The sequence below is a fragment of the Oryza sativa genome, chromosome 4, assembly GCF_034140825.1.
Source record: "Oryza sativa Japonica Group chromosome 4, ASM3414082v1".
NCBI lineage: Eukaryota > Viridiplantae > Streptophyta > Magnoliopsida > Poales > Poaceae > Oryza > Oryza sativa.
Window position 1 is genome coordinate 30,209,820 of NC_089038.1, and position 26,408 is coordinate 30,236,227.

The window sequence follows — 26,408 nt, forward strand, 5'->3', positions numbered from 1 at the left end:
CGAGGACACCAGTCGGCGGCAGCGAAGGCAAGCCGGTCGGTGAAGACGTAGGCGCCCAACAACGGCGGCATAATAGGCCAGCCGTGCAGGCGAGGACACCAGTCGGCGGCGGCGAAGGCGAGCCGGTCGGTGAAGACGTAGGCGCCCAACAACGGCGGCATAATAGGCCAGCCGTGCAGGCGAGGACACCAGTCGGCGGCGACGAAGGCGAGCCGGTCGGTGAAGACGTAGGCGCCCAACAACGGCGGCATAATAGGCCAGCCGTGCAGGCGAGGACACCAGTCGGCGGCGACGAAGGCGAGCCGGTCGGTGAAGACGTAGGCGCCCAACAACGGCGGCATAATAGGCCAGCCGTGCAGGCGAGGACACCAGTCGGCGGCGACGAAGGCGAGCCGGTCGGTGAAGACGTAGGCGCCCAACAACGGCGGCATAATAGGCCAGCCGTGCAGGCGAGGACACCAGTCGGCGGCGACGAAGGCGAGCCGGTCGGTGAAGACGTAGGCGCCCAACAACGGCGGCATAATAGGCCAGCCGTGCAGGCGAGGACACCAGTCGGCGGCGACGAAGGCGAGCCGGTCGGTGAAGACGTAGGCGCCCAACAACGGCGGCATAATAGGCCAGCCGTGCAGGCGAGGACACCAGTCGGCGGCGGCGAAGGCGAGCCGGTCGGTGAAGACGTAGGCGCCCAACAATGGCGGCATAATAGGCCAGCCGTGCAGGCGAGGACACCAGTCGGCGGCGGCGAAGGCGAGCCGGTCGGTGAAGACGTAGGCGCCCAACAACGGCGGCATAATAGGCCAGCCGTGCAGGCGAGGACACCAGTCGGCGGCGGCGAAGGCGAGCCGGTCGGTGAAGACGTAGGCGCCCAACAACGGCGGCATAATAGGCCAGCCGTGCAGGCGAGGACACCAGTCGGCGGCGCCGAAGGCGAGCCGGTCGGTGAAGACGTAGGCGCCCAACAACGGCGGCATAATAGGCCAGCCGTGCAGGCGTGGACACCAGTCGGCGGCGACGAAGGCGAGCCGGTCGGTGAAGACGTAGGCGCCCAACAACGGCGGCATAATAGGCCAGCTGTGCAGGCGGAAGCACCAATCGGCAGCGGCGAAGGCAAGCCGGTCGGTGAAGACGTAGACGCCCAACAATGGCGGCATAAAGGCCAGCCGTGCAGGCGGAAACACCAATCGGCAGCGGCGAAGGCAAGCCGGTCGGTGAAGACGTAGACGCCCAACAACGGCGGCATAAAGGCCAGCCGTGCAGGCGGAAACACCAGTCGGCGGCGGCAAAGGCGAGCCGGTCGGTGAAGACGTAGGCGCCCAACAGCGGCGGCATAATAGGCCAGCCGTGCAGGCGAGGACACCAGTCGGCGGCGACATATGAGTGACATGAGTTCGTCAAAGTTTCACGGATCGGAGTTTACTACTCGGGTACTTTTGCAATTATTAAGAGCAGAAAATAAATTTATCTCATCTCTATGCTTTTGATTTATTCCGAATAATACTTAGCACCTTGCGTTACTCGGTCCATCCAACGAGCCCCCGGGTGCTAGGAATCGGCCCAAAGGCAACCATCCATTGGCAAACCAAACGGAAAGCATAGGAAGATAGAACTCCATAACTCGATAGGTACTTTTGTACTCAGATTATGTCGCAAGCAATCAAGATAAATATTATAAAAAATATGATATAACATCTGTAGCCCCCGACTCACTACTCAATGGAAGACCAATTGGTGTAGTGAGGCAGAGGAAAAGGAAAAATATCATATAAAGAATAAAATAAATGATGACTTAGCTTTGTAATATTCCCCTTGGTGATGGCAGAAGTAGCCGATGTGGGAACGAAGCAGTCCATCAATGGTGACAAAAACGCCAGTCGGCGCCAGTGGAACCAAGCCAGTGGTGTAGATGATGAAGCCCATTAACAGCGGCGAAGTCCGTCAACCGTATAGGCAAAAACACCAGTCGGCAGCGGCGAAGGCCAGCCGGTCGGCGAAGACGTGGACGCCCATGAACGGTGGTGTGACCGACCAACCGTATAGGCGGGGACACCAGTCGGCGGCGACGAAGGCCAGCCGGTCGGCGAAGTCGTAGACACCGAACAGCGGCGGCATAATAGGCCAGCCGTGTAGGCGGAGGCACCACTCGGCGGCGACGGAGGCAAGCCGGCGGTGAAGTCGTAGACGCCCAACAGCGGCGGCATAATAGGCCAGCCGTGTAGGCGGAGGCACCAATCGGCGGCGACGGAGGCAGGCCGGTGGTGAAGTCGTAGACGCCCAACAGCGGCGGCATAATAGGCCAGCCGTGTAGGCGGAGGCACCAATCGGCGGCGACGGAGGCAGGCCGGTGGTGAAGTCGTAGACGCCCAACAGCGGCGGCATAATAGGCCAGCCGTGTAGGCGGAGGCACCACTCGGCGGCGACGGAGGCAGGCCGGCGGTGAAGTCGTAGACGCCCAACAGCGGCGGCATAATAGGCCAGCCGTGTAGGCGGAGGCACCACTCGGCGGCGACGGAGGCAGGCCGGCGGTGCAGATGACGATGCCCATCAACGGTGGTGTGACCAACCGACCGTATAGGCGAGGACACCAGTCGGCGGCGACGGAGGCAGGCCGGTGGTGAAGTCGTAGACGCCCAACAGCAGCGGCATAATAGGCCAGCCGTGTAGGCGGAGGCACCACTCGGCGGCGACGGAGGCAGGCCGGCGGTGAAGTCGTAGACGCCCAACAGCGGCGGCATAATAGGCCAGCCGTGTAGGCGGAGGCACCAATCGGCGGCGACGGAGGCAGGCCGGCGGTGAAGTCGTAGACGCCCAACAGCGGCGGCATAATAGGCCAGCCGTGTAGGCGGAGGCACCACTCGGCGGCGACGGAGGCAGGCCGGCGGTGAAGTCGTAGACGCCCAACAGCGGCGGCATAATAGGCCAGCCGTGTAGGCGGAGGCACCACTCGGCGGCGACGGAGGCAGGCCGGCGGTGAAGTCGTAGACGCCCAACAGCGGCGGCATAATAGGCCAGCTGTGTAGGCGGAGGCACCACTCGGCGGCGACGGAGGCAGGCCGGCGGTGTAGATGACGATGCCCATCAACGGTGGTGTGACCAACCGACCGTATAGGCGGGGACACCAGTCGGCGGCGACGGAGGCAGGCCGGCGGTGTAGATGACGATGCCCATCAACGGTGGTGTGACCAACCGACCGTATAGGCGAGGACACCAGTCGGCGGCGACGGAGGCAGGCCGGTGGTGAAGTCGTAGACGCCCAACAGCAGCGGCATAATAGGCCAGCCGTGTAGGCGGAGGCACCACTCGGCGGCGACGGAGGCAGGCCGGCGGTGAAGTCGTAGACGCCCAACAGCGGCGGCATAATAGGCCAGCCGTGTAGGCGGAGGCACCAATCGGCGGCGACGGAGGCAGGCCGGTGGTGAAGTTGTAGACGCCCAACAGCGGCGGCATAATAGGCCAGCCGTGTAGGCGGAGGCACCACTCGGCGGCGACGGAGGCAGGCCGGCGGTGAAGTCGTAGACGCCCAACAGCGGCGGCATAATAGGCCAGCTGTGTAGGCGGAGGCACCACTCGGCGGCGACGGAGGCAGGCCGGCGGTGTAGATGACGATGCCCATCAACGGTGGTGTGACCAACCGACCGTATAGGCGGGGACACCAGTCGGCGGCGACGGAGGCAGGCCGGCGGTGTAGATGACGATGCCCATCAACGGTGGTGTGACCAACCGACCGTATAGGCGAGGACACCAGTCGGCGGCGACGGAGGCAGGCCGGTGGTGAAGTCGTAGACGCCCAACAGCAGCGGCATAATAGGCCAGCCGTGCAGGCGGAAACACCAGTCGGCGGCGGCGAAGGCCAGCCGGTCGGTGAAGACATGGACGCCCATGAACGGTGGTGTGACCGACCAACCGTATAGGCGATGACACCAGTCGGCGGCGACGGAGGCAGGCCGGCGGTGAAGTCGTTGTTGCTATCAGCAATGGCGGTGGCGAGGACAAGCCGGCGGAGTGGACTCGCGGCCGATCGACCGGAAAGCTGAGACGCCTCGAGTCCATGACCAGCATCAATCGCCTCAATAGTGCCGCGTAGTTATATGCGAACAACAACAAAAAATAGCAAGAAATTAATCTGAGATTAAAAATCAATATGATAAATAATGATAAAAATCAGATTGAGTTTCCCCCTGACTGATTTGGATCAAGTCAGAGAAGAGGAGCTTGAAGAAGTGGTCGACGGAAAGGAAGTGAAAACTCCCAAAGCGAAAGCGAAGTCGGCGACTCATGAAATTGATTCCATCGCGCTCGTTGATAGGAAACTCGACGCAGCCCCTACCTGGCGCGCCAACTGTCGAAACATGAATTCGGCAATAATAAAACGGGGTAGCGCACGAGACCTAAAAGTGGATGGATGTGGAGACAAAGGATTTAGACAGGTTCAGGCCCTCTCAATGAGAGGTAATACCCTACTCCTGTTTGGGGATTTGAATCCGCTGAGTGTGTATTGATCTGACGATCAGGTTGTCTCATGCCCTCTAGAGGGCCTCCTGCCCACCTTATATAGAATGGGGGGCAGGATTACAAGATAGAAACATTATCCAATACGGTATCGGTTTCCTAACTCTACTTTACAATCTTATCAAACCAGGACTTTAGGCCGTTCCGTAATATACAAGGAAACGTAATACCCAAGTCATAATCTGTTACATATTCCATACATATAAGTTATCCCCTATAACTAGTCGGATAACCATGCCGTGTGGGTATGGGGTACCCATAATCTCCACAATGTGTATTGTAAGGACGAAGATGAGGCCAACAAGCACAACCAAACACTCTCAAGGATGAGTAGTCAGGTTTTTGTTTGAACAATTTTTCTAGAGGTGTAGAATTTTGGATGATTCTACTAGGCACACGATTGATGAGATAAGTGGCTGCAACAAAGGCTTCATCCCAAAATTTAAGAGGCATTGATGCATAAGATAAAAGAGAGAGACCCACTTCAACAATATGCCAGTGTTTTCTCTCAGCTGACCCATTCAGTTGACGAGTGTGAGGACATGACACATGATGATCAATTCCTATTTTTGCAAAAAAAGGAATTAAGTTTTTGATATTCTCCCCCCCAATCAGTCTGCATGGCAATAATCTTTCTATCAAACATTCGTTCAACTAGAACCTGAAATTCTTTAAACTTCTCAAAGACTTGAGACTTATATTTTAGCACTAAAATCATCAATAAAACTCACATAATATTTATTTCTCCCAACAGACTCTGGGGCAGGGCCCCAAACATCAGAAAAAACAAGTTCAAGGGGAAATTGAGACACACTAGTAGATCTAACATAAGGTAACTGATGACTCTTTGCTTCTTGGCAAGCATTACACACAGACTGATCGACTGACTCAACTAAGCATGGGAGATTATTTTTGCTAATAACTTTCTTAACAATAGGAAGAGACGGATGTCCTAGACGGCTATGCCACCTGGACAAGGATAGCTTGACGGTGCCAAGGGCTTGTTTGCTGGTTGATCAGCCAAAGGAGTTAGGGATCAGGTAGAGACCATGCCTACATTTCCCTTCAAGCAAAATGTCCTTCGTTACCAGATCCTTTATGGAAAAGAATTTCGAGTGAAGTTCAAGAAAAGCAGAATTATCAGCGGCTAACTGACTAGCAGATATAAGATTTTTCTTAGCTTGAGGAAAATAAAGAACATTATTTAGATGAATGTTACGACTAGGGGTATGCACAATAGTATGACCAATGTGACTAATATCCATACCTGCTCCGCTAGCCGTGTGAATCTGCTCGCCGCCGTTGTACTTTTCCTTGGTGGTAAGTTTCTCTAGCTCACCGGTAATATGATCTGTAGCACCTGTATCAATATACCAATTTGTATCTATACCATATGAGTTAGTAGCAGCAGCGGCAAGCTTTTCATCTGCGACGTAGTCCTCGTCGAAGCGATACCAGCAGTCTGCTGCGGTATGCCCGCGCTTGAAGCAGACCTGGCAGGTGGGGCACCTGTCTTGGCCCTGGATTTTTCACATTTTGGTCCTTTTGAAAAACTTATTTCGCAAGTAGACCCCTAGAAAAACTTATCCAAAAAATGGTCCTTTTTGAGGCGCCAGAGTGGCTGGCGCCGTCGTTCAACAGGACGGCGCCAGCCTCTTTGGCGCCGTCCCCCTGCCGACGTGGCGGGGTGATGCTGAGGTGGCTAGGGGGAGTGCGCCAGAGTGGCGGCGCCCCCCCCCCCCCCCCCCCGAAATTTTTTATTTTTGTTTTATTTGTTTGATATTTTTTCACGCTTAGGGACACACAAGAACCAACCATAGAAAAATTGAACTCAAATAGACGTAATATGTGACATGTAGAATTTTTCCTCTCCTCTCTTCTCTCCGAACTAGTGCAGAGGAGAGAGATGTGCAACTTTTTTATTTTTATTTTATTTTTTGATATTTTTTTCACCCTTAGGAACTCACAGGAACCAACCATGTAAAAAATAAACTCAAACGGACGAAATATGTGGCATGTGGAATTTTCCAAAGCTCCACCGAAAAACTTCTCTCCTCGAAAACACAATCTTGCAAGCGGAATTTGGGGGATTTAATATCACCGAACCCGGCAAAGCTAGGGAGAATTGGATGTAACTTTTTCTGTAGATGTCCGTGCATATATTATTTTCCTGATTTCAAGTCCGTATGAGAAAGTTACGCCTATTTTAATAGATGACATATTTTGTCCGTTTCGATAGAGTTTTGGAAAATTCTACATGTCACATATTTTGTCCGTTTGAGTTTATTTTTTATACGGTTGGTTCCTATGTTCTCCTAAGTGTGAAAAAAATATCAAAAAAATGAAATAAAAATAAAAAAATTGCATCTCTATGTACTGTTTAACTTATATATGTCATTTCATGTGGTTATATTTTGAATTAGATTAAGTAATTTCATATAGTGGTAGAGTGCATTATGTTTAACATGCTGATCAAAGGGTTTTAGTAAAGGAGTTATGGTCTAATTTTAGTGAAGGTGCAAAGTAGACTAAGTGGTATGCTAGATATTTTCAGACTTAGCTAAGTGGTAGTTCGAGTTTAAATTTTTTTTGTGGTTGGTTGTATCGTGATCCTGAGTGTGAAAAAACATCCGAAAAAATAAAATAAAAATGACACCGTTGCAACTCCATACAGAGAAACAGGAATGGAGGCGGCGGCGCCAGCCATGCTGGCGCCCTCCTCCTTGGGGCGGCGCCAGCATAGCTGGCGCCCTCCTCCTACCACGTCGGTTCGCGTGCGCCATGGTGGCAGGAGGACGGCGCCAGAGAGGCTGGCGTCGTCCCGTTGGATGACGGCGCCAGCCACTCTGGCGCCCCAAAAAGGACCATTTCTAGAATAAGTTTTTTTAGGGGTCTATTTGCGAAATAAGTTTTTTAAAAGGACCAAAATATGAAAAATCCAGGGCCCTGTGCCGCGCCCCTGGCCACCGCGTGCTTGGCCACCACCGCGTCCGCGCAGCGCTCCCCTGCCGCTGCCGCCGTTGAAGTTGTTGTGGGCGCCGTTTTTGTTGCCGCGCCCGCCGCCGCGATTAGCGACGAAAGCAGCCCCTCCCTGACCGGTGTTGCGGTAGAGATCAAGGAGAGTTTCAAAGTTGAGGAGTTGAGAGTACAGCTCCCCAACCGTGATGGGATCGGACTTGGTGCAGAGAGCAGAGACGATCGGGCTGAAGTCTTCATCTAACCCTGAGATGATGTACTGCACCATATCCTCTTCATCAAGAGGACGACCGGCGGCAGCCATCTCATCACCAAGAGCTCGCATCTTGGCAACGTATTCAGCGACCTTCATTGTTCCCTTCTTCGTGTTGGTGAGGGCGAGCCTGGTATTCACCGATCTTGCACGGGTGCGGCTGGAGTAGAGTTCCTCGATGGCTCACCAAGCTTCAGCCGCCGTCTTGCACATGGCGACTTGAATCAGAACATCCCTCGAAAGAGATGACAGGAGATAGCCAAGAACAAGTTGATCATTGGCTTCCTAATCTTCGAATGCCGGGTTCGGCTTTGTCACAGTCTTCCCATCGACGGTGACTGAAATCTCGGCGTCTAGAGCTTTCACAGCGCCGGTGAGGTAGCCCTGGAGACGGGCTCCGCGCACTGCAGCGCTAACTTGCGCTTTCCACAGTGCATGATTGCCTTTCCGAGTTTCTCTGTAACGGAATGGCCCTGAGCGAGGTTTACAGCTGCCGCGCCTGAGGAAGACGACGACGGCATGAGTGGTGGAAGATAGATGCAATCTACCGAGGTGGAAAAGGCTCTGATACCATGTGATAAAATGTGAAGCGTTGAACCCTTTGCCTCGGGCCGCATCTCTGTTAAATAGTGGTAGAAACAGCCTCTACCGTGGCTTACAATGTTCAGTTACAAGTGATAAGGAGATAGAACAAATTTGGAGATAAGAAACTAATCCTAACAACCTTATCACTGGATGAGCTATTACGGGTGTGAGCAGCTGCGCCATTATCGCATGCATGCGCCATGCACCATGCGAACCCCCACGACACCGACACTGTCCACTGCTTGTCGCCGTGGTAGCACACCGACTGCTGCGCCACGCCCGCCGAAATGGCGCCGTCATCCTCGATCTCTCCTTCCTCTGTCGCCTCTCCCGGACCGCCCGACGACAGCCATCGGTGGCGTCGCCGCCGGCGCATCGGCCCTCGGCCCTCGGCGCGTTGCAGTTCATGACGGCGGTGGAGGAGATCGCGCGTAGGCGGGCGACGCCGGTGCTGGCGCCAGCGTGGGGCCGCGACGCAATCCCGTGCCTGCCGTCCGCCGCCGTGGACCCGCTCCCCGCCCCGACGGAGCTCCGCCTCCAGTACCTCACCGTGGACATCTCGCCGCCGCTGCCGCCTTGCTCCCCTGCTCCCGCGTCGTCTCCGCCGCCACGTCGCCGGCCGCCGGACCTCCTCTCCCACCTCGCACCGTCGATCTCCTCCCCACCTGTCGGCCGGCGGCGCCGGGCTACCCAGAGTCACCAGAGAGAAGAGCGAGAGAGAGAAGGGGAAGGGAGAGAAGAGAGGAAAGAAATAGAGGCTGACTGGACAAGCTGACATGTGGGGCGCACGTGGGTCCCACGCTGACTCATTAGACACGTAGGATAAAACCGGGATCGAAACCGCCAAGGGACCTATTGTGACCAGTTTTATATAGTTAAGGGATCCTATATATCTGGTTTTGCGGTTCGAGGACGGTTTTGTATCCCGTTGACAAGTTGAGGGACCTTCGGTGTACTTTTTCCTTTATCCAACCATGGTAAAGGTGCAGCTAGGGCCCAAACACTTTACTGGTCCTGTTTGTGTGTGTCTCACCACGGCCCAATTATGTAATGGGCTGATTCTGGGTTGTTTCACAGAAGGTCCAACCACTTGTCACGCCATTGACAACTCCGTTTGCAATTTTGCTTTATACTCCCTCCGTCTTAAATTATAATAACTTAAAACTGGATAGGATATAAACCAAAATATAATAATTTAAAATCGGATAGGATATTTTCTAATACTATGTCCCATCGGTTTTAGATTCTTATATTTCGGGACGGATGAAGTATTTGTTTGCTCAGTTTGACCTAGCAAAGAAGCGTATCATTGCTACACCTTCTCTTCTCTCTCTTTTTTCGCGAGGAATTTTCCAATTATTGATCGCTCCAAGTTTTCCCGTGTAAGTTGAAGTTTTGTCAAATTCATGCAACAAAACTAAAGTAATCCGACAGGAATGTATGGTCAGAAATTAATGGCCTCAACTGAGAAATGTATAGTCAGAAATTAAGGACCTCAACGGTATAATTCGACCTACCACTCAGCCAGGCCTCTGTTGTACGTGTGTGACAGGCATAAAAGAAAAGGGAAAATTTGAACCATGCCATTATAATTTTGAAAAATTTGAGCTATACCATCCTGACCCACATGCCATTGACTCATGTGGGTTCTACGTGTCATTGAGATACCGATGACATATCTCAAACGTTACAAAATTATAATGTCATGGTTCCAAATTACCAAGAAGAAAAGGGAAAAATGTTTGGTCTAGACTATAGAGCAAGATGATTTTGATCCACAAAGGCCTCAACTGAAGCTGACACGCAACTCCTTGGTCACATGCATAATCTTATATGGACTGCAGATGGATTCAGAATGCCTAATTAATTGGCCCAATACCACTTGCTGTGCTGAAAATGGCGTGGTTTAGAAAATCTTCGGCTGGTCGTTGCTTATTCTGAGACTTTTGAGTTCTGACGCGGAAAAAGAACAAGATTGGGAAGGTTGATCCTGTTGCTTGCTGTGCTGAATTGAAGCAGCAACCAAGCCACTGTTGTCACTTGTCCCTGCTTGCAAATTGTTGTCATAATCTAATATAAGGATTCAGAACTTATGCAGTTTCTTGTCAAGCTTTCACTGAAAAGAGTTATTGCAGCTAACCGAAACAAATCAGTACTGCACTGGCAATCGTCTCCCTCGGATGGGCATTAGTTCATTCGATACCGTCAACGAGTAGGAGTTTTCTGTTGGCCTCATCAATACTGTAACAAGAACTCGGGTACTGGACTAACCTAGTGTTCACTCCCCCAAAGCCAATAATACGCGTACTTGACCCGGTTGACAATGGCATGTGGCTTCGGAGTTCATACAGCGAAGCAATGTGTACTAGCAAACCAACGGCCGTCAGACAGTCAGCATTAAAGCTTTATGTTCCTCATCAAAATCCACTTTTCATATAATTGGCTTCTATATAATAATTGGCTGTAGCTCTTTTGAGTAAAGGCCGGGATATTTATTTATTCCATTATCTAAAAAAAATCAAAATCCACTTTTCATATACTCCTGTCCTTAATAAACATATAGTAATACCCAGCGGAGTGTAGAAAAGCTCTGGGATTACTGCGAAAATCGAACAAAAAATACGCCTTTTCCATAGTGATATCATGCTGCTTCTTTTTTCTCAAGAGATGCAGCAACCGGCAGGCAGAGCGCACGATCGATCACAAGGCGAGCAGAGGTTCGTGCATCCACCCATCACACGCCCGCGCGCGCGCATCACAGCTCACCGCGATTCGGTGAAATCGCAAGCTTTTGGCAGGACGACAACGACGACGGCCACGGCCACCACCACCGCACTAGCGGAGCTAACCTCTGATTAACCGGAAAGGTAGCGACCTTTCTCGACCAGAGCGAGAGCACCTGCCATGATGGGAGTCCATCCGAGATGATGAGAAAGCGAGCTCGCACGCAACAAACCCCGGCCAATCTCTGTCGAGGCAATCACCTCCCAACTCAACTGCCCATGTCGATGGTGGTTTCTAGCTAAGCATGCCCCATGATTGCGAGCTTTTCATCAGCAAGTTTATTCGCCAAATCTGCAGCCGTTAATGTATCGAGTTTGACTTTTTAAATGCATCGATGAGAATGATGAAGCCGGTTGACCTTAGTGGCGCGCCGGTGAGAGCCTGAGACTGAGAGGTGATGGCAACAGCCATCAAACGAGATCAAAAGAACTGTCACCGATGTAGATTCAGAATTTCAGATCAAGGTGGCAGTGGAGGATATGCAGTTTCAGAAGTTACGAAAACCTGCAGCTGGGAGAACGGGAGAGCCAACCTACGTCTGTTGGAGGACCAGTCTGAAGATTTGCTGGATTTGTTGACCAAAACTTCATACCTGTTCGAGTACCTCATCCTGTACATTACATGCAACGCGATAACGTCAACGAACTAGTAAATGTTGCCAACGGACTGTGTACTGAATCCGGCAACTGTCGTCGTGTGGTTGAAACAGTGCTCGACTGGAAGAGCCATACCACAATTATAGTTTCCCGGACGAAAATGGAAACAATCGCTTGGTGCGCAGTGTACCGGCAAAAGCAATGAAGAAACAACAGGAAGAGATCTTGAATTTCTTGATCATGTCAACCTCTGCCTTCAGAAAAAGAGAAAAAAGGGGACAAGGTCTCTGACTAGATGGTAAAATGGATAAATTATCCTTATGACCTTATCATAAAGTTGATTACGATTCTACAACCATCAGCCACGATCCATCCACAGTGCCCACTCATCAGACATCAGATCGTGGAGGGTTCATGACTTCATGGATGCATGAGTACAGAGTTACTCCAAGTTGACATTAGCAGTTCAGCACTACTGAAGTACTCCCTTCGTCCAAAAAAAGACAAACTCTGGTTTCCGTACCCAACATTTGACCGTCCGTCTTATTTAAAAAAATTATGAAAAAAATTAAAAAGATAAGTCACGCATAAAATATTAATCATATTTTATCATCTAACAACAATAAAAATACGAATTATAAAAAAATTTCATATAAGACGAACAGTCAAAATTGGATATGAAAACCCAAGGTTTGTTTTTTTTTTTTGGGACGGAGGGAGTAAGTAGGAGTACTTAGTTCTCAGAGTTCAGATCTTCAATTCATAACGCTCACATTCAATTCCGCTCACATGGCTTCATTCCCTCCATGCCAGACACACAACTAAATCTATTGGCTTGGGAATCTCAAACACAAGAAAGAAATAATATCTTGAAAATAATTTAAAAGCTAGGAGTAATCCTGTACATAGATAATGCAAGAAGCTTTTTTTTTTACAGTGGCTTGCAACATGTTCAACTGACAAACAGTAACCTTTGACAAACGTCGGTGCCTACATGTCAGTGGGACAGCTTGCCAGCTCGTGGTTGGCCAGGATGAATTCTTCTTTTCCAGTTTACACGTAAAGGTAAAAAGGAAAAAAGAAAAGCCTCCCAAAAGGGATAAATAATGTCGGAGCGCGGGAAAAAAATTAATAAAGGATAGGATCACCGGAAGCGGCCGCCGTCGGCGAGCTTCCATGACCGGCAGTGGGGGAGCGAGGAGCCGGAGGAGAGGCGGTGGAGCGGTGACGGCCCCAGCTCGCCGGAGAAGGCGGCGGCGTCCGGCGGGTGGCCTCCCCCGCGGTGGTGCCGCGCCGGGCTGGGACGAACGAGCGGGCTGATGCAGACGGCGAAGCCCGAGACGCCGCCGGCCCCAGTCGCGCCTCCCGGTCTGCGCCGGCAGGGGGTTTTCCGCATCGGCGAAGGTCGCCATGGCGACTCCGCCGGCGAGCTCCCCTCCTCGCCGCCTTCGTCGGCGTACCTCATCGCCGGCGAGAGCCCGCGGTTGCTGATCACGTGGCAAGAGTGCCGCGGCGGCGACGCGACGGCCGGATCCTTCTTCCGGGGGCCCCAGGGTGCCATGATCGCCGCGAGCCAAGAACGGTGCTTCCGCTCCTTGCTACTGCGCTTTTCCTCCGACCCGTGTTGCCGATGGGCTCCGAAGAGCGCGGCGAGCACGGAGAACTTGCTGCTGCGGCGCCGGATCTCGAATTCTATGTCCCCTTCCTCGAATCCACCTGCGCCGCCTCCGCCGCCGCCGCCGCCGCCGTAGGCCGGCCCCACCTGCGGCGTCCGGAAAAAGAGGAGGCTCGGCGTGCGCCTCCTCGCCCCGGAGGCGTCGGACTTCCGGCGGCACACGTACGGCGACACCGACCTCGGGAAAACCGGCACCGGCTCCGGCGGCGGCGGCAATGAGGAGGCCTCGTTCTGCGCGGCGGCGAGCGCGAGCAGGCGGTCGCGGAGGCACGGCGCGCACACGCCAACCCCGCCCTCGTACGGGTGCCTGCTGCACTTCATTGCCCTCTTCTCTTTGCCTTCTCCATTATCAAGCACAGCAGCAGAGGGGAGGGAGGAAGGAAGGAAGGAAGAGGAGGACGACGCGGTCTCTCCTCTGTATATAGAGGCGCCGCTTTTCACCTTTTCGTAGTTTTCGTTTGTTCGATCGGTTCGCATCTCTCTGTTCCCTCGCTTGCGTGGCTTTTTATGGAAGTGTGTTCCTCTACCCTACTCTAGGAATAGATGCACGGTTGCACACTAGTAGGACAAAAACTTCCGATAAGAAATATTGAAAAATAGGCCGAGTTTAGTTACAAAATTTTTTCTTCAAACTTCTAACTTTTCCACTACCATTGTGTTTAGATCATAATTTTTTTCTTCAAACTTTCAACTTTTTTCATCGCATCAAACTTTCCTACTCACATAAACTTTCAATTTTTCCATCTTATCGTTTCAATTTTAACTAAACTTCTAATTTTGACGTCAACTAAACACAGTCTACATCAAAACTTTTCTACACACAAACTTTCAATTTTTCCGTCACATCGTTCCAATTTTAGCGCCACATTTTGAATTGAATTTGTTCAACATTGTTCGAATGCAGCTTTGTATAAGGTGGGTTTAGCACTTTAGATGCCCGCGTGGCCGCGTGTGTGCGCCTCCATCGTGACCGTCACGAGACATCGCTTGGACTGGGATCGCAGCAGCCAGAGGCCAGAGCCAAGATCCAAACCTGCGTGCGTCGCAATTGCCACTTGCCAACCCATTGACCAGGCGCGCGAGCGCGAAAACGAGCCGCGAGTCCGTGACCGAAGCTTCACCGCGCGGCAGGCAGCCTCCCCACGTGCCACTCGGGGTTGGTTCTCCCGGAGCCTTTTCCGCTCGCGGCGGCGTGTGCAGCAGCGGCTTCACCCGGATCCCTGTCAGCCACCACGGCGAACCAACAAAAGGTGGCAACATTTTCTCGACGGGAAAAAGTGGTCGCGGTGGCGGCCGTGACGGAGTGATCGAGAAGAGAAGTAAATTACGGCGTTTTTTCCCGTGCTGGGTTGCCTGAACCATCTTTCACCAAGACGAACCATACCGATTGGATGTATCCTCTTTATTACTCTTCCATCGATCGCCCCAACCACCGGCAGAGAAAACTCGCGCAGGACCCGACGACGAGGCGATGAGGTGATGAGGCGTGTGTTCTTGGGCAATGGCGATCGACGAGCGACACGATCGTCTTTGGTGTTTCGCCTGGAATCGACATGGGAGTACGGACGCGCGGTGTCTCGGAGAAGGTGGCGAGCGTTGATCCATCGTCTGGTGGTCGAAGTCGAAGGGGGAGGACTGACTGACGACGACTCGTCGTGGCGCGAGTTGGGAGGCTCTCGCCCCGACAGGGCTGTCGGGTCCGCGTGCTGTCACTCCTCGCGCGCCGCGCTTTTTGGCGTGGCTGTCAATCCTCGTGCGCCGGTGAACGATTGGCCATTTTTGTACTTGGGCGGGCCGGCAAATTTGATGATTTTTACCACCAATTTTTAGATCAGGTGATACATGGGAACAAATGCGCGTGGTAGTCAATCATCATCAGATCTCTAATCTAAATAGGTGACAAATTATCGAATCAGAACCTGGATGATGGTTGATGAGTTGAAGAAGAATCACAGGAGGAGTGCGCCGTACGCAGGAGACTTTCTTGTACACCACTTGATCAGAGGAACGCAAAAAATGGTCATGAGATTTGCACAAGTTCCATGAGGGAACGAAAGAAACTTTGCCGTCGTACATGGGCTTTTAGAACCGTGTAAGGGGGGCCCAATATTTTATGGGCCAAATCTCACTTCTGGACCAATGCTTTCTCCTTTCAGGCCTAGTTTTCACCGGGCCGTCACGGGCCCACGTCGCAGTCTACCCCGCCGAAATCTCTACCGCGCGGGAACTCCAATTTCCAACCCCGCCCAATTCCCCTCCCTTTCGGCCATTCCCCTTCCCCTTCTCGGCTCCTCTCCTCTCCTCCTCGCCTTCCCACCACCTTCCCTTCCCAACCCGATCCCCCATTCCGCCGCCGTCCGCCGCCTCCGCCGTATCGAACCGCCTAGCGACCGGAAAGAAGAAAACCCTAGTCCTCAACACAGCCATGGCTCCACGGAAGCGGACGGGGGCGGCGGCGGGGGCAGCTTCGAAGAAGCCGCCGGCCTCGCAGCCGTCGCAGCCGGCCAAGTTCGGCATTCTCCACTTCTTCGAGCGCCAGTCCCAGGCCTCCTCCCAGAACGCCAAGCGCCAGAAGGCCGACGGCCCCTCGCAGCCTCCCGCGCCGCCGCCGCCTCCGCCGCCACCGCCGCTCATCGAGGAGGAGCCATCGGAGGTGTCGCCGGAGGTCACCAAGACTCTGGCGCCGAAGCGGGTCAGGTTTTCTCCTGGGATGGTAAGTATTGGTCTTGCGCTTGGTCCGATTTGGAATGCATTAGTTGGCGTTTGGATCGACTCTTAGGTTTGGTGGTTTCTTGTTTGGTGCGGTCCAGCTGATTAAGCAGAGCCAGGACGATGGGGGTGGGGAGGTTGTGACTTGGAAGATCTCGCCGGTGAATGATCGCCTGCGCATGGTCACTTCAAGGCAGATGACTGGTATGGCGCTTCATCCGTGCTCAAACAATGAGGTATATACTGGAGTTTCTTTATGTTCTTGCGAGGTATATACCGGCGTGCAATGCACGTATGTATGTGCATTGGAGCCGGTGGAGACACAACACTTTCTTGTGTGATGAAATTAATCGTTTTTTGTGGCTTTCTGGTTTGCTATTCGATATGTAATTGTATTCTAGAAGCATTCCTCGGTCGAGTCTACAAAGAAATGGCATTCATCACTGCTGGGCATGTCAAGATGTACTGCTTCAGCACGCAATTTGGATATGTGTGGAACTGGTCCAGGTGGCTGTGACGGTGTGGAGGACACCCAAAGCCCATTTCGGACTCCTCCATCACTGTCCTATAGGTGCAGTGAGGTACATACAGTTATACGATGAATTGTTGTGTGAATGCTAGCTAATGTAGTTCCAAATCGTGTTGATGGAGTAATGGTTTTGTGCATGAAGCAGCAGCTTAATGGGGGTGTGGTTTCTGATGGAGGACCTGAGCAGTTGGGGGCAGGGGAGCACAAAAAGGTGAACTAAGATAACACTAAATGTCCTGGGTGCCATTGGTTTCATGATATTATTACATGTAAGAACTAAGTTGCCAAAGAATTGATCGACAAAACTATGCCATTTCTTTTTACCAGGCACTACTTGATCTTTTAGATCAAGTGGAAGATGCAATCATGGAAGAAGAATTACCTGCTGATGGTGAGAATAAAGGAGAGCAGCTCATAAATGGTGATCCGAAAAACATTAGTTGTTCTCCTATTGCTGACAGCGATCAAAATGTACCCTCCCAGAAGTCCCTTGATGCCCCGCCCTTCGATAGCTTTTTGGTGTTGGAGGTTTGCTTTCTTTACCTCCATGGGTTGGTTTCTATCGAAGTTGGAGCTGCTCTAGACTTCTAGTACAATAGAGATTTATGTGTTTAATTACTTTTCAGGTGTCAGAAAAGCACAAAGGCGATAACTTACCATGTGATCGCTATCCTGTTAAGGTATATATCCTCTTTACCTATCTGGATGAGCTAGTTTGCAATTAAATTTTTGTTATTTTGCAAAGTTGCTAACTGTTTTGACAGGTTTTACGTTTGCTGAATGAGCACGGTGGGAAAGAGCATGCAGTCCATTTGTGTGATGAGTGGTGAGTTCCTATATGCAACTATTGACATGATTCCATTTTTATTTTCTATATACATATGAACCTTCATCAATCTATTGCCTATATATTTCAAACCACTACAGGTTCCATAGCCTTATTAGCCCAGGCGACACAGTAAGTGTCATTGGAGAATTCACTGACCATGGAATATGTATTATTGATCATGACAAAAATCTTGTTATAGTGCATCCAGAATTACTCATATCTGGAACACGGGTTAGTATTAGCCTCCCCCCATCTCTTTATTATAACCTTTGTAGTCAATATCCCAGATCAATATGAACAAGCTGCTATGATATCCTCAAATATTATTTTATAAGAACTGTTTGTAAAAATACATTCATCTTATCTTGTCATCATATTTTGATATATAGCTTATTTTAGGTTGCTTCTAGTTTTCATTGTCCAAGAAGGTCTGTTCTCGATGACAGACTAAAAAGCAATGAATATTCAACAAGTGCTTTGATTGGTACTCTGCTGCATCAAGTATTCCAGGTTCGTTGGTGCAAGAAAAATTGGCAGCTCTGGTTAATACATCATGCACTTTATCTTCATGTAACAGTTGTGTGTGCCTCACTTTGTTTCTTTCCTCTTGTGCCTCAGGCAGGGCTACTTGAAGATGTTCCTTCAACGCAATTCTTAGAGCAGCAAGCCAAAGAAGTTCTTTTGAAAAATATTGAGAGTTTATATGCATGTGGAGGTAAGATTCGTGACAACATTTTTAATCCATAAAAAACACACTACACAAAAGTATGACACTATGACATGGACTGTTCATGACTTATTATGTTATACTGAGTGCCCTGACCAATAATGTTTTTCTTACTCTATTCTTAGAGCACCGATTCAGTAAGGCTATAGTTATCAGTAAATTATCATGTGCTACTAAATTTTTTGTGAAACTTTATATTTAATTTTTGAATGTTGCTTTGACTAATTTGATCCAATTTTCTGTGCTATATCCTTCCTATTATTTTTATATGTTTACACAAGGAACATGGAATGTCATTCCAAAAGTTCTGCAAATCTGTTGTGTTTGTTCTGAAATATCAACATACATTGTGGTTGTTCTCATACATCCTCATTTACTCAAGTCATATTGGTATATGTCATGTTTGATTACAGTACTGTACTGTAGCTCAGCTTCTTTATTGATATTTATAACATTACACAAACTATCTTATATCCCCAGCCATGTGCATATCTTACTGGTTTTGACATTTTTCTATGCAGCCAGTGAAAGCAACACGCTTAAAACGCTGATTGAAGCAGTCCCCAAAATATTGAATTGGTACAAGTGCTTTATGAAGGTGGAGTAGATGACTTGCACAGCAGTTTTTTATATTCACTGTTGGGGCTCCTTAAATGACCACAAGAATTTTCGAAGTCCATAGAGTTGCACCATGGTCATGAATACTCCACTTATTTTTGTTGAATTGGAACCTGTTGTTATACCCATATGGCACTCTTCTATTTCTTTTCAGAGGTTCTAGGCAATGATTAATCACTCGATTGAGCCATTTTGTTTTTAATTGCTAATATATGCCATTTCTATTACGGAGTATAATTTTTTAAGAGAAAGTTTTGATCTAGTCTTTCCTTTATCAATCCTGGACTAACTTGCCTGCAAAGTTCACCGGTGGATATATTGCATGTCTTGTCCTTTACTTGTTTAAAGAAGATACTGTTACATGTTCTGCGCTAATCATCGTCGGCACATCCAGGTATCAAAATGTAACAATGTAAATTTTGGTCAAATTGAAGGACAAAAGACTGTTGGAGTTGTGGAGGTAGGCAACATCTTGAGCTTGCAAAACTTTGGAATATGACCTTTTCATATTATGTAACTTATATGTAATATCTAGCAAGTTCGTTTCATGATGGTAAACTCCTGTAGTCCTTGTGATTCTCAGCCATCAAAATTAGGCCAACACAGAACTTTCACTCTCCCCATGTCCTTCAGTACTTGAGTGTTGACTTGCACACCTCATTCTTAATGGCTTTATTGAAATGAATTTCACCTTAGGTAATGGATATTGAGGAGATGGCCTGGGCTCCAAGATATGGTTTGAAAGGGATTATTGATGCTTCTATTAGATCAAGGGTTTCATGCAATGGTAGTTCATACGACAGAGTAATGCCTCTGGAGTTCAAAACTGGTAAAGGAACTAGTGGTCAGGTAAGCATATGCTCCTGGATAGTGGATCCACTTGAAGATATATTATATCTTTTTCTGGCATGAGATATTTTTGTCACCGGGGTTCTGGAAACTATTTATGCAATAAATTAGTGAAGTATTGCAACAACCAGGCTTCTTGAAAGATTGTGCTGATTCCATAATCCATATTAATTCTTACAAGTAGTCATGCTCTCAATTTTTTAATCAAAACCTGACGAGTTCATTGAGGTTTATATTGCACAGGCCAGAACTGTTGTTTTCTGTCTGTTTTCCATAATGTAATTACTGGTTGCTTACTTGAATTAGATTCCCTGCTCTATTTTATCCAAAACTTTAAGCTTTAGTTACAATTGACTAGAAACCTGTCAACCACCTAGTCATGTCCATTCTGTGGCAACAACCAATCAATAATAATGTCCTACAACAACTAATCGTACCTTAAAAAAACCCAATCATAGTTCATTACAAAATAATAATTAATCAATAATCCGGAGCCTCAGTTCCATTCTACTTTCACAAGGTCAACATCCTTCAGTAGTTTTGATAATTAATACATGTCACATGTAGCGGCATCCAAATATATATTTTGATACCTTTTTTGAAATGTGATTGTGACTATTAGTGTTATCTTTACTTTATGTCCATTTCTGAAAAGAATATTGTGTTATTTTTGTGGTGTTTCACATACTGTGTAGCACTCTAGTGTCTCCTATTTACCTAACCATGTCTGAAAAAACAACAATTTAGTCCTTCAGAATAGATCCAGTTACTTCTCTATTGCTCTTCACAATGGTTTATATATTTCCAGACAGCTGTGGAACACACTGCCCAAGTGATATTGTACACGCTATTGATGACGGAGAGGTATGATCTATCTATTTCTTCCACTGCAGGCTTTCCATATATATATATTCCTTACCATGCTTTTCCATGTCTTCAGATACTTGAACAAGGATATTGACTTGGGTCTTCTGTATTATCTTCACACAGACCAAACATTGGTAATCTTCTAAAACGACACTCAACATAAATTCTGTACCCATCCTTATCCATTTCTTGTTAATTTCTGAAGGGCATCAAAGTCAAGAGGTCTGATTTAATTGGATTAATAATGCGTCGGAATGAGCTTGCCACTGAGATCCTGAAGGCATCGATTTCACAGAGTTTTCCCCCGATGATACAGGTGGAACTAAAAACTTGTACATAAGTAATTCATTTGTTAGAACTCAAACAAAATCTTTCTTTCAGAGTCCATCTACATGTAATGGATGTCGACACCTGGTTTCATGCACCATATACCACAAGGTTCAATAACTCTATTCTTTTTAATATAAATGTGTTTTTTGATACAGTCCTGTTGGTACAAATTTGTTCAATTACATAATATATACATGTGAAAAGCCATACTTATATTCTGATGCAACAGGCGCATGGAGGCAATGCTGCAACTAGTGGGCTTGGTGATTTATTTGATAATCTCGTGAATCACTTGACAGTTGCACATCATACCTTTCTTAAACACTGGGACAGATTGATCGATCTTGAAGCTAGAGTTTCTCAGGTATCTTTAGCTTTTCTCACGTGCCGTGTATTTGATTTGTACTCTCTTGATCTCATCTCATGCAAAATTCAGGTCAAGAAGAAGGAAATTTTCCAGCCACATCATTCAAATACTGGGAGCAGGCATTCTTCCCCATCTTATTTTGTCCTTGATGTTACAAATGGACATTCAATAGATTCATCTGGAAAAAGCAAAAGATACATATATACTTTTCTGCGCCAGAAGTTGCAGCCTGAGACAGCTGATCAGCCAGGAGAACATGTTGAAAGTGTAGATTTTAGCCTCAAATGCGGTGATTCTGTGGTAAACCTTGTACACTTTCTGTATTCAATATTCAGCAACATTACTATGTTAGCTATTTCAAGTTCCCAGCAACATTGATATTTTTATTGCATATATTTGGCACACCATATTGCAAATTTGTAATGTATGGCTCCATCTCATTTTGTTTGGAGTGTAGGGTTCTTTCCGTTTGAACTGTTATGTGCTTAATGTTGGTAAGGAAGTAGAACTATAGGTTCATAGAATATGCTCAGTGCATATAAGGAGGTTAAATGGCAAATATAATACCAGTTGAAAACTTCTGCAGCTACTGCTAACCGATCAATCAGCAACAGCCAGCTAACACTTTGGAGTATTGTAGCGTTATATTACTTTGTTTTTATCCTCCTGTTTTGTGATGTTTACTTTAGTGCTGTAGGCCTATGGCCACAAAGGGGTCATTTTTTTATGCGTTATTACACATATAGTAGCTCACACCCCTTTGCTTCATGGATACTTAGCTATTATAGTGATGCATGCTGGTTTATTTTTCTCCATAATGAAGTGTGTCATGTTTTCTTCTACTTTTCATTAGGTGCTTAGCACAAAATCTGGGCGAATAGCTGTTGCAAATGGATACATAAGGGACCTCAGCCGTGCCCATATAACGGTATTACCTGACCTTGCGAACCTGCTTAGGCATCCATTTCAATTTATTAGGTTGATTATTAATATTTCAACTGGAATTTTTGTAGGTTTCATTGCCACGACGTCTGAGACTTCCAGGAAGTAATTCCTTGTTAGAGCAAGGAGATCTCCAATGTGAAGTTTGGCGTATAGATAAGGATGAGTCTGTTTCTTCATTTGCTACCATGAGGTTGGCCCTTGTTTTATTTTTTTTGTTGAAGGTTCTGAATTAGTAATTTAGAAAAGTTCCTTCTTCCTAAATAAAGTTTGTATTTGAACTGTTGCCAGACTCAACCTTGTCCAACTATTTGCTGAGAATCCACAAAACTCTCACCTAAGGAAGTTGATTGTTGACCTCGAGGTCTGTTCGTCCACTAGCCTATTCGTGCTATGTTTCTCCATACTGTTTTTGTTGTCTGTAATTTCCTTATTTGGATGTTGATAGGCTCCCAGATTTGATAGTGGAGGACTCCTAAGTCAAGATCCGGCACTATCATATATACAATCATTGCCAAATTTGAACAATGACCAACAGAGATCGCTGCATAAAGTAAATCTTTGGTCTTTAGTTCATTATTTTTTTTCTTCTGAAAATTCAATGTCACTATGTAAAGCGTACACTATGTTGCTTTCAGATTCTAGCAGCAAAAGATTATGCGCTTATCCTAGGAATGCCTGGAACAGGCAAAACATATACGATGGTGCATGCCGTGAAGTCATTATTGATGAGAGGGGAATCTATTTTGCTAACCTCATATACCAATTCAGCTATAGATAATTTGCTTATGAAGTTGAAGGCTGAGGTTTGTGTTCGCAATACTTCCTTTCATAAATTCAGTCATAACTCCCTGTCTCACTGTACTATTCAAATGAACAAACTCTTTTCCCCTATCGCATTGTTCCAATGAGCAACGTTTGGCTTGAGCATTGTAGCGCAACAAATCAAATCATCAAAATATGAACATGCTCTAATGCCATTTATATAGGGTGTAGATTTTCTTCGAATTGGAAGGCATGAAGCTGTACATCCTGATGTCAAAGGCCACTGCTTGTCAAGTTAGAATTTCTCATTATTCTACTTGTGCTTTTAAAATGAAGAATGTGTGTTTGATTATTTATTTTTTTGAACAGCAACAGATATACAATCAGTAGATGCCGTCAAAGCTAGAATGGAGCAAGTGCAAGTTGTTGGAGTCACTTGTTTGGGAATTTATCACCCTTTACTAGCACATAAGAAGTTTGACACATGTATCATGGATGAGGCAGGCCAGATCACATTACCGGTAGGCTCCAAACTAGGAATGCTTGGTACAAGTCTTGAAGGAAACCACAAAAATCCACACGATGGTCCTCATTTAACTTCAAGACTACATTAGTTGGTCAAAGCTGCTAAACCAGAATGATCTGTAAAATTGTTTTCTAAAGAGTCTTGCATCCTATACCATTTATAATTTCTCACATTGTAATATTTTACTCACTAGGTATCTCTGGGACCTTTGATGCTTGCAACAAAGTTTGTTCTAGTAGGAGATCATTATCAGCTTCCTCCACTTGTTCAGGTTTTCACTGCTTTGCTTGTACACTCATTATCTTAATGCTTTTTATACCAACCTTTCCCTTTTTTTTATTACTTCTTTCAAACAAATCACAGAGTTCTGAAGCTCGAGAGAATGGTATGGGTGTCAGTTTATTTTGGAGGTTGTCAGAAGCACACCCTCAAGCAATTTCAGCATTGCGATGCCAGGTATCTCTATTTGAATATCACACTTATGCTTACTTATCTAGTATTTCCACTTCCACTTATTTTCTGTTGAGTTGAAGACCCCTTGTTTCACTAAAACTCACAATGTGCAACTGCCAATTTGTAGTACCGAATGTCATCTGGCATTATGGAGCTCTCAAATTCATTGATTTACGGCAATAGGTTATCCTGTGGTTCGTTGGAAATTGCAAATGCCAAACTCAAGCTTTCTGGCAGAGGTCCTGTTCGCTTGAAGCTGAAAGAGGTAGCGCTGCGGCCTATTTCTTAATGTATAAGTACTCTGTTACTAGATACATTTTTTTGTTATGTCAGGTGTTTTTCTACTGCCATGCGCTTTATCTTCCAGGAGCAGTTTTAATTTTTCATTGACTTCAAATTGCAGATCTTGAACCCTGATAGGGCTGTCGTCTTTGCGAACACAGGTTATTGATTAGTTTGATTAGTCTGTCCTTTTGATTTGCCTTTCAATGCTAATCATGTGGGCAAATCATGCAGATGAAGTACCAGCTTTTGAGGCCAAGGAACATAGAACTGTGAACAATCCTACAGAAGCATTAATTGTTTCATGGGTATGCCCTGATCTATGTCTGGTGTGGACAATATAGCAAGCAAGCAGTAAACTTTAGCTACTAGTTAAAATCCTGTACTTAAAAAGTTCATCTGCTTCATAGTGCTGCTGTCTTGCTGACTGCTTCTGCCCTTTTGTTGTGCCATGCTAAATAATTAGCAATATCTAATTATCTTATATCTTTTAAGCTAGGAAAATATCGCTTGATTTAAACTGCTCTGGTCCACAAACTTGTGCTGAGGCTTAGTGTTGTGCATCCTTTTTTTACCTACATATATTGAGCCTAATTATATAAAAATCGAAATATCATCACTTCCCTTTCATCCTCAAAATTTGATCACATCCTTTTTGTAGATCACCAATGAATTGCTAAAGAGAGGTGTAGCTCAAGATGGGGTTGGTATAATAACTCCATATAATGCCCAAGCAAATCTCATTCAGCAACATGTAGACGCTTCAGTTGAGGTTCATACAATTGACAAGTACCAGGTGATAAAAGTTCCCTTCATCTTTTTATTAGATAAATGAAGAGCATTTGTTTTTTCTCAGTCTTCATTATCATTATCACCTGTTTCAATGATCTGAACACTTCAAGATTGTTTCAATGATTTGAGTGATTTTGGTCTTTGATACATGGTTCTAGTGAACATTTACATCTCAAATCATCTATGGCTCCATGCATGCATCTTTAAAGCAGCCATTCAGATCATAAGTAAAAAGTTATTTAAATTATTTAAAAAGATAGAAGAATCAGTGCCTTTGAATTTGCACTGTTTCTTAGTAATTCATTATGGTTATTCTGTTACCCTCATCACTAGTGAAAAACTGTCCAGGCTTTGGGAGCAACCATGTTTTGCTTCTTGTGGTTCCTTAGTTTTGTGGTTTCTCTGTAACTTGCAGCTCTAACAGAAACTCTTTTCAGGGGAGGGATAAAGAATGCATTATAGTATCTTTTGTACGGTCCAACGGGAATACAAGGGCTAGTGGTTCTTCTTTGCTTGGTGATTGGCACAGGATCAACGTTGTCTTGACACGTGCAAAGGTAAAGTACATCGAATGAATTTTTCCCATTTCAACCATTTCTCAAAACCACGTTCTTTTATAATTAAATTGTTTTGGTCTTTCATGATTATCAACACATAATTTTGTTGAATAGTTGCAAAAAGAAGACATGCTGATGTACTCATGCCATGTTTGATCTAACTTAGATGCTTGTCATTTTCATTTGAAACACAAATGTGCAAACTCTGTCAATGACAACTGCCTTGATAACGCAAAATATTACTCTGCGTTAATAGGCTCCCATTTCTACCCTTTTTTTATTTCAACTTAAGTTTTAGTGATTATTTTTGCAGAAGAAGCTCATCATGGTGGGATCCGCTGCAACTCTTTCAACGATCCCATTGTTGAGACTTATGATTGAGAAGGTAGCTGAGCGTGGCGGTCAGTTAGATCTGACAAATAAGGATGTACAGTCAATTCGAGAGCTAACAAGCTCTCGATTGAATGTACAATAGGTCGTGTCATAGATAAAGTTTTGCAAGTTTTTAGGCTAAAGCCGTATATATGTTGTATATTTTGCTTTTGCTTTGGAGTGTAGTGGCCAATTGACCATAGCCAAGTTTGATCGTGTTACTTGGTAGTGTTAACAGCACAGGCGATGGTTACTGTCAGCCTGCGTAGTAAATTAGTGAAGGCATTAGGGTGTTCACTTGGTACGTGTAAATTATTGACATATGTTGGCCAAGCATGTAAATTTTGGAAACAATATCTCTAATTACAATTGCAAGGACTGAAGACCTCGGTCCGGATGGCAGTATGCCACTAGTTATGTAAAAACAAAAAGGTAATAATATGATCATTGCAGTTGCCCTGATGAGAGACTTAAGACCATCTTATATCCGTGGACATCTTATAGTATCTTTGTTTTCTA

At 46.9% G+C, this 26,408-nt stretch overlaps 2 protein-coding genes and 1 non-coding gene across 4 annotated transcripts; 1 reads left to right on the forward strand and 2 right to left on the reverse strand.

Moving 5' to 3' along the window:
• Window positions 1-7,629: 7,629 nt before the first annotated feature.
• LOC112938824 (small nucleolar RNA Z247) lies at window positions 7,630-7,768 on the reverse strand. Its single transcript, XR_003242144.1, has one exon. It is a non-coding gene; the product is annotated as a small nucleolar RNA Z247 (small nucleolar RNA).
• A 4,926-nt stretch (window positions 7,769-12,694) lies between these two features.
• Window positions 12,695-13,850, reverse strand: LOC9266197 (uncharacterized). Its single transcript, XM_066309226.1, has one exon. It carries the CDS (start codon window positions 13,694-13,696, stop codon window positions 12,845-12,847), a length of 852 nt encoding a protein of 283 aa, XP_066165323.1. The 5' UTR covers window positions 13,697-13,850; the 3' UTR covers window positions 12,695-12,844.
• A 1,832-nt stretch (window positions 13,851-15,682) lies between these two features.
• LOC4336807 (DNA replication ATP-dependent helicase/nuclease JHS1) lies at window positions 15,683-26,351 on the forward strand. Of its 2 annotated transcripts, none has more exons than XM_015779083.3 (34): window positions 15,683-16,088; window positions 16,186-16,320; window positions 16,486-16,665; window positions 16,759-16,824; window positions 16,941-17,141; window positions 17,240-17,293; window positions 17,378-17,439; window positions 17,541-17,673; window positions 17,842-17,952; window positions 18,061-18,157; window positions 18,691-18,767; window positions 19,182-19,247; window positions 19,484-19,636; window positions 20,445-20,500; window positions 20,577-20,637; window positions 20,709-20,819; window positions 20,885-20,941; window positions 21,063-21,197; window positions 21,270-21,500; window positions 22,054-22,128; window positions 22,214-22,335; window positions 22,434-22,506; window positions 22,591-22,695; window positions 22,781-22,948; window positions 23,132-23,201; window positions 23,277-23,428; window positions 23,627-23,704; window positions 23,797-23,889; window positions 24,014-24,151; window positions 24,290-24,329; window positions 24,403-24,476; window positions 24,830-24,964; window positions 25,398-25,517; window positions 25,831-26,351. In XM_015779083.3, exons 1-34 carry the CDS (start codon window positions 15,801-15,803, stop codon window positions 25,990-25,992), a joined length of 3,879 nt encoding a protein of 1,292 aa, XP_015634569.2. In that variant the 5' UTR covers window positions 15,683-15,800; the 3' UTR covers window positions 25,993-26,351. The 2 variants fall into 2 exon arrangements, with proteins under 2 accessions (XP_015634569.2, XP_066165316.1); XM_066309219.1 differs by having other exon boundaries at window positions 16,489-16,665.
• The last annotated feature ends 57 nt before the right edge of the window (window positions 26,352-26,408 follow it).

Coding starts and splice junctions, on each gene's coding strand:
- LOC9266197 (XM_066309226.1), bottom strand. CDS start 13,696: ATGAAGTGCAGCAGGCACCCGTACGAGGGCGGGGTTGGCGTGTGCGCG.
- LOC4336807 (XM_015779083.3), top strand. CDS start 15,801: ATGGCTCCACGGAAGCGGACGGGGGCGGCGGCGGGGGCAGCTTCGAAG. Junction 16,321..16,485: donor ATCCGTGCTCAAACAATGAG/GTATATACTGGA, acceptor ATTGTATTCTAG/AAGCATTCCTCGGTCGAGTC. Junction 24,152..24,289: donor TTCGCTTGAAGCTGAAAGAG/GTAGCGCTGCGG, acceptor TTCAAATTGCAG/ATCTTGAACCCTGATAGGGC.